General features: G+C 44.3%; 1 protein-coding gene across 1 annotated transcript; it reads right to left on the bottom strand.

Moving 5' to 3' along the window:
* Positions 1-85: 85 nt before the first annotated feature.
* gnao1b (guanine nucleotide binding protein (G protein), alpha activating activity polypeptide O, b) lies at positions 86-7,900 on the bottom strand. Its single transcript, XM_014994043.2, has 8 exons — positions 7,458-7,900; positions 7,318-7,360; positions 4,467-4,608; positions 4,074-4,234; positions 3,838-3,966; positions 3,615-3,744; positions 2,377-2,530; positions 86-2,288 (listed from the first exon to the last, which is right to left on the bottom strand). The coding sequence occupies exons 1-8, from the start codon at positions 7,573-7,575 to the stop codon at positions 2,101-2,103; spliced, it is 1,065 nt and encodes a 354-aa protein (XP_014849529.1). The 5' UTR covers positions 7,576-7,900; the 3' UTR covers positions 86-2,100.
* Positions 7,901-8,024: the final 124 nt, after the last annotated feature.

Below are 8,024 nucleotides of genomic sequence, written 5' to 3'. Positions count from 1 at the left end.
CCTTAATTCTCTGTACAGATTAAAGCAGAGGGAACAGCTTGTTATGTTGCGGCGCAATCAAAACTCAAGACCGCCAAAGCAGAGATAGTTAGGAAAAGTGTGGCTTTAATGTAAACACAACATTCGATTGGCTCAGCACAAACATTCCACATGAGAGCAACCAATAAACTACTGAATAGGATGGGGGTGCAGCACAAAAACATTCACAGTAAAAAAAAGAAAAAAAAAAAATCTGGTATAATCATAATATATATATACAGTACGGTGCTTTTTAGGGTGAAAATGGAGATAGGATGTGAGGACTGACTGATATGTGATGGGTTAAAGAGAGTACAGGGGATGAGAGGGGCAGTCTGGGTGAAAATGAGGGGCTGTACTTTAGATTTCCCTGCAAACAGAGAAACATGATGGACGGTGGAGAGAGAGAGGGAGAGGAGGGGGGCAAAGGGTTAAATCAGGAAAAACTCCCCAAACAAAGACTGCCTGAGGTGAGGTTGCACTTTTTACGCAATTTCACATCCAGGGGCCTCGCAGCAGCGCAAAAGCCTGGATGTTGATGCAGAGCTGCTCGGGACCCTCTGCACCTCGGGGTTTCATGAAAGGAAATAAATACAGTGCTGTGAAGTTTTCACCCCCTTACAGATTATTTCTTCTGTTTTCTTGTTGTTTTTTCTTTTTTTATTGAATCACATCTGTCAACGAACCAAAGAGAAACAAAGTCATTCATATGCATCAGTCTGGACGGAGTTACAAAGCCGTTTTCAAGGCTTTTAGCTACAAACCTTTAACCACAAACAGAGAAAACGTGGAACAGTGCTGAGCCTTCCCAGCCTACCTAAAAACCTACCTAAAATATCCGCTAAGAGTTCATGGACGCCGCCTCGTTCAGGAACATCTAAAGCGCTGCAGGCCTCGTTTCCCTCCGTTAAGGTTCATGATTCAACTTACAGGAAACGACCGGGCCGAAACCGGATCCCTAGAGGCAAAACCCACTGAGGACCATCTCACATACACCCTTTAATATCCTAATTTCTAGGAAAATATTCAGATATTGCTTTAGATCATGTGTCCTGTTAACACCTGGCATGAAGCTAACAGCATTTCATAAGAAGAACATATCAACAGTCAAACACAGTGGTGGCGGTGTGATGATCAGGGTGACGAGCTGAAGCACAACAGTCTGAATAGTGCAGAGAGAAAAATAAGCTAGATGGAGGTTTGGAAGTGATCTAGTCAAAGTCCAGGCTTAAATTCAATCAATATGATGTGCCATGATCTCAAACGGGCTCAAAAACTCCACGGTCTGTAAGGGGGCGAGTTTTCACAGCACTGCATGCGGCACGGGACTTTTCTTCTAGGTAAGAGGGAGACGGAGGCATAAATAAGTCTTTCATTGTAATAAAATCTGATATTTAAATAATATAAATCAACAGTAGGAGCTCTAATTTCTGGCCCTACTGCCCTATCTGTTATCCTCAGATGGTTGGCACCAATGTTTCTCTTTGTGTTTCTTGAAGGAATGACTGGCTGATGGGCGGCAGCCAGCAGCTGCTCTGGACAGAAGAATCCTCTCTTTCATGAGAGCCAAACCGAGTGGACAGACCTGCAGGCCGGCAGTTTGAAGGAAAGTTAGCACAGCCTCCTTTCTTTTCTTTGCGTCCACGCCCCTCAGCCACAAGACGCCGTCAGCAGCATCATCATCATCATCTCCACCTTCACGCTCAGCAGCTCGTGGCGTGGAGCACCAGAGGCTGTATTCAGAGCGCAACGGGACGGCGTCCTCCTCTGCGTTTCTGGGCAAGGCTTCAGCTGAATAAACCTCTGGTGCTTCCAGCCTTACAGAACATTCAACTTAACAACACATATTTAAAAGACAAAAAAAAAAGAAAAGAAATGTGGGGGGTGGGAGGGCTTAGATTTTAAACAAAAATGATGGGGATACAAATCATGGCAATGATCCAGTGTGGTGTTTGACGGCAGCTCTTTGGGTCCCGTTTGGACGTGTAGAATTACATATTTATGTATTTAAGAATCATCAAAATTATCATTATTAACACCTCACGCGCTCCATGACGACCTCTGTGCTTCTGGCTCTGGGCCTCAGTACAAGCCGCAGCCTCTAAGGTTGTTTGCGATAATGATGTCGGTGACGGCATCAAACACTACCTGGATGTTCCCCGTGTCTGTGGCACAGGTCAGGTGACAGTAGATCTCCTTGTTGGGAGAGCGGTTCTTGCTCTCGAACTGAACCTGAATGTAAGCCGTAGCGTCTTCGTAAGTATTAGCACCTGCGGAAGACAAGAGGGCGGCGAGACGTGACGCTCGGTTTGCCTGTGACCGAGACGAGCAGGAGAGGACGGAGGTCCGCCGACTCACCTGTGTATTCTGGAAAACAAATCGTCAGCGGCGACTTCTTGATCTTTTCAGCAAACAGATCTTTCTTGTTGAGGAAGAGGATGATGGAGGTGTCGATGAAGAACTTGTTGTTGCAGATGGAGTCGAAGAGCATGAGGGATTCGTGCATGCGGTTCTGCAAGAGGAGGAGGAACAGCACTGAGGGAAATCTTTCCGACTCGCTGCAACAGATCCGCTCGAATCACAGAAATGTCACAGGAAACCGAACTCTGGCAGAGTTTGACCGTCTCTCCTGGTGCAACGCAGACACTTTATGATGGTGATCAATGTAACGCTCTGCTCTCCCTGAAGAATAAAACACTGCTGCTCCATTACAGCTTCCACAGAGTTAAAACAGGGACGAAACCAGAAGCTGAGCTCACTCGACACACGTTATAAAGTGTCTGCAGTGGCTCCCTGTGCTGTTGTGGCCACAGATCTTTACTGGTGTTTAAACTGGTTTGTCAGATTTCCTTTGGTCCTCCAGGCCAGAAGAAGAAAAGTTCTGCTGGTACCTGGAGTGAGAACTAAAACTGCAGCGCCATTAACCTACAGCGGTCCTCACTGGGAGCATTTTAAAAATGCCATCAAGTATCACATTAACTATTTGCTAACATTGCATTTATTATTTATGCTTTTATTTTTAGTTTAGTTATCATATTTGTAATCGTAATTTTGAACAATTTTAGCAAGTTTTTGATTGATTAATTATATCTCATTATTATCTTATTTATATTTTAGTTATTCAGTTATCAAGTATTCTATATCGGTAAATAACTAAGCTTTTATTTTTTTAATCAAGTTGCTTTGTTTAATGTATCATTTCTGTTGTAGTTACTAACAATTACAACAATTATTTCTTTAAACACAGTTTAGCCATTTTTGTTTTAAATATTTTTGTTAAATTTTTTTAAAAAGTCTTTAGAATTATAAGCTATATTTACATTTATCTTTTTATATTTTAATTATTAACATTTATTTTTCTATGAGGTGTTATTTTAACGTTTTTATTGCCTTTTCAGCTTTGTTTTTCTGTACCAACCTTGTATTGTTTCCTTGGTTCTTCATCGTTTAGAATATCTGGTCTTACTGACCTGACTTGGTCATTTCCCGTCTATATAAATCACTTTTTGTTACATTTGTTTGTTTGAAAAATAATTCATAAAGTCCCTGTGACAGACTGAAGGCATAAATGTTTTCCATGTTTTGCCAGTACTTACAGTTGTCTCGTCTTCATGGAGCACCTGGTCATACCCGCTCAGAGCGACGCAGAAAATTATCGCTGTCACATCCTCAAAACAGTGGATCCACTTCTTCCTCTCTGACCTCTGACCTCCAACGTCAAACAGCCTGGAAACACGGAGCATGTCGGTTCAGAGCAGGAGCTAAAACTGGTAGCATTCATTCCTCACAAGCTGCAGCAGAGGCTTCCTTTTCTTCCACCTGAAATGGAGGTTTTTAAAGGTGAAATGGGTTTCGACGATGCCGGTGGTCTTCACTCGGGTCCTCAGGATGTCCTGCTCTGTTGGCTGGTAATCTGCCGCCCCGATGCGGTCTAAACTGTCCAGATAGCTGTTGACAACAGGAGAAGAGATGGAAGAATTACAGGTCTACTGTTTTTGTTGTTTTGGTTTTTTTTGTTTTGTTTTTCAAAAACAGCGGCTTCTTGTTGCGCTCACTATTGAGCCGAGTCATTCAGCTGGTATTCCCGGGCGCGGTTGAAGCACTCCTGGGTCCCCGGATCGGCCCAGAGACGCTTCATCGCAGCGAGAAGCTCGGCAGAGTACGGCTCCGTGTCCTCCATGCGACTGACAACGTCACAGACCAGCTTTGCGTCAGCCTGTTTCATAAGTTCAGGGGAACAGACACAGAAATATAATCTTGTTAATTATTCATCGCCAGCTGAGACAGTTTTGGGAGCTTTTTTTAAACTAACTTTTCAAAACTGCGCATGAGTGAATTTATTACTCGTCCAGCCCTTCGCGGACACGTTCACATTTCAAGATTATATTAATAAAATTGAATTTCCTAGAGATCAACTGTTCAAATGGTTGGGTGTGAGTGAGACTAACTTTTCTGTCCTTGTCTCCAAACTCAATCGTCAGCGAGTCCATGGCTCGAAGGATGGCTGCCAAGCTCTGGATGGTGTTGCTGTAGACCACAGGCTTATACTGCTTCACATCATCCCCAGAAAAGCCATCTTCATGGATAATCCTACAGGCGTACAGAGATATTATCAGACAGGCACAAGCCTGGACTAAACAGAAAAGAAAAAAAAATGTCTCAATTGTCCATATGTCCCTACGTTTCAAAACAAATGACTTATTACAGTAAAAGCTTCACTATTCCTGATTTTTCTGCAGCTGTACGTGCTCTGGTGGTGTTTTCTTCTATCTTTCCTCCTTCTCTATCATGTTAAAGTGCAGCAGGAATTGATCCCATTCCCAGTCTGCGATGTGTAATTTGGCAGTAATGTGATATTTAAATCATTTATAATGCATGACGAGCGATGGAGTCAGATCAATCTGAGCTCTAATCAATCACGACCACACAAGACCAGGCACAATTAAACTCCTTATGATCTGGTCCATCAGGCCCTCGTCACCCCGACTGACTGGATCTATAAGGAAACCGACCCGCGGTCCAACATTCATCCCGTCATTCGCAAACACCGACTGACATCCGATGAGGAAGACAGATAAGGGATCACGGTTTTCATGTTTCCATCTCATCAGGGCACATTATGAAAAGATGCTTCGCTGCAGAGATCAGCCACATGGCCTGAATCTGCAGCACCATCATCAAAATTAACAGTTTTATGGAATAAAAGAAAATTTACCATTGCGAAGGGAGAATGGGAACGGCTGCATTTTTGGGTTGCAGATTATGATTAATTTTATTTTTCCTGTTTAAAAAAAAATCAGCTGCTTATGTTTTACTGTGGAAAATACCAGTTTTGCTTAAATGGAAACGTTAAAAAAAAAAAAAGAAAGAAAGTTGCTTTTGATTAAAATGTTTGCTTTTCTTCACAAAAATGCCTAAACTCTTTAGTTATATTTTGAGACATAAAAATATTTTATGGTATAAATAGTGTATGAAGTCAAAATAATTAGGAATCTTCTGTTTGAAAAAAAAAATCATCAAATGAGCTAAAATGTGCTGGGTTTACATAATTAGTGTCTCTTTAAAAAGCATTATGAGTTATTAATGAAACTCCTTCTGACCAATACAGGGTGCTAAAGAGGAAAAGCACAAAAATAGACATCACTGACATTTCTGCAGCCGACTGGCGACAGCAGCACGCCTGTTTTATTCATAAAATCCACCCCGCTGCATGCATCATTTCACCTCACTTTACGACTATTTTCGAGCCTTTGAACAGACTCCTCATGCCTGTTGATACTACACTTCAACTCCTTTCTCATGAATGCCACCAGGAAAAGGATTTCCACCGTATGTGACAATGATGTCATCACGCTCGCCTCCAATACCTGCACTTTATGACTCAAAGTGAGCAGTAAAACCCATCCATCCGCTGCCTGCCCAGGCCAGGGAAAGGCCCAGAGAGTAAATTGTAAACAGTGTTTTTGAGAAGCGTCTTGGGGTCGGGGCAGAGCCGTAGGATATGCTGCAACCTGGGAGCACTGGCAGGGTAATGAGGTTGAGTGGAAACAAGAGGAGGCTGGGCAAACTTCTCCCAAGATAAATGCTCAGTCCCATTTCACCTCTTGCTCCTCATTCGTTCCTGAGGGGTAGGAAGCCAAGCCAATTGTTTATGTAAACTAGGGGGAGGGAGAAACTGGAAAATACGCTCACAAATGTAAAGATTTTCCCCGTTATTGTCTTTTAAAAAGGCACAACAACCACTAAAATGTCCCGTTTGAAGAGTTCTCATATTGGAAAAAATACTGTAAACCAACACAAAATGCTGCAAAAATTAAAAAATATTCTTAACTTTTAAGATTCACCACAAACACAACAACTAGAACGTTCTGATAGATATGGAGTAGCACCAGGAAGACTAGCCATACAATTCTGCAGCACCTTTTTTGATGATTGTACCAAATGTACTATATTTGAAAAGAAACATAAATGCACTTTCAACGTGTTAAGGTAGATTTACTTCTCAGTAGAATACATTTGGTAATTTTTTAAAGAATGCCTGCTGCAGGATTGTAACTGTATGCTAAGAACATAATGTGCACATGAAGTCAAATGTGTTTATGAAGTAGAAATAAATGAGAACTGAGAATGCATCGGCTGCTTGAAGGAGTGTCCCATTTCTATCTGATTTAATACACAGGTACAGGGATGACCCAAGGAAGTGGGATCCAGTCGTAACACTGCAGGGAGGTTTGTGTCTTTTCGTGCTGAAACATCTAGGAACTTGATTAAGAGGTTTAGGGAAGACAACAGCAGTCGTTTAAAACATCAAAGGGTGATTTAGATTAGACGGGGGAAGGTTTAGATGCGGTTTTAGAAGCAATATTTCTGAGTAAATCCGCTTTATAGGCAAAGTACTCCCGGCGATATCGGGCACTTAAAGCCATTAAGATTAAAAGCAGAGGTATTCACTAATGGAGCAGTAGTGACCTCACTGTAATTCACACACACACACCCTGTACATATCCCTAGCTGCACACTCCCTGTAGTCAAGCGAAACCCTCGTTAACTACATTTCAGCACCCCCGGCGGTGAACAGCACCCTGGGACGGCCTCGCTGGCGGTCTGCAGGAGGTGCTGGAGTCACCGGTGCTCCTATGGGGCTTCGGCCTCTCGAAACATGGCGGCCCAGCCTACCTCCGTGCAGACAGGGGAGGCGCAATCTCGGGCCTTTCACTCCGACTGAGTTTGTCAGCGGAGAAAATGAGACCGGAATTTGAATAAAAATAATAATAATTTAAAAAAGTAAATGGCACTTACTTCATCTGTTTGACGATGGTGCTTTTCCCGGACTCTCCGCCGCCTGCAAAGAACGGAGGCAGAGGCAGTGAGATCAGCACCACGGAGAGCACCTCCGCCCCTCCATGAGCGCAGCGAGGCGCCGCAGCCTCTCCTCTTACCGAGCAGCAGCAGCTTGACGTCCTTGGCGGCCACCAGCCCGTCCTCCTTCAGGTTCTTCTCGATGGCCTTGCTCCGGTCCAGAGCCGCGCGCTCCTCGGCGCTCAGTGTACATCCCATGTTTCCAGGCGAATGAGCGATCCCGTCGTCTCCCCAGTCCGCCCTGTCCCTCGCCGACTCTCGGTCGCTGCGTTACGTCTCACTTCGCTCTCTCCTCCGCGCTGGCCGCTACAGCATTAGGGCCCGGATTGAGGGCGAAACAGAGCCGGGATCCCGGAACGGTCTTCTCTCCGCGAATGCGAGCCTGTCGCTCCGTGCCCTCGTTCAGAGGGGGCTGGGGGGTGGGGTCGTTGTGACAGAGCCTGCGGGGTTGGGGTTGTTAGGTGGGGAGGGGGTCTCCTGCTCTCGCTCTGTCTCTCTCTCTTTCTCTACAGGGCGGCGCTGAGGATGACGAGCCTGCGCGCTTTCGGCGTATCTTTTCAAGGAAAGCACAGACGGGATGGTATGGCAGGCCGTTGTAACATATAATCAAACAGGTGGCTGTGATTTAGCTCAGTAGGACAAATAAC

This window comes from Poecilia mexicana, unplaced genomic scaffold (genome assembly GCF_051168715.1).
Source record: "Poecilia mexicana isolate PSO_F unplaced genomic scaffold, ASM5116871v1 scaffold_3, whole genome shotgun sequence".
Classification (NCBI taxonomy): Eukaryota; Metazoa; Chordata; class Actinopteri; order Cyprinodontiformes; family Poeciliidae; genus Poecilia; species Poecilia mexicana.
This window is presented reverse-complemented; position numbering and strand designations above follow the sequence as displayed.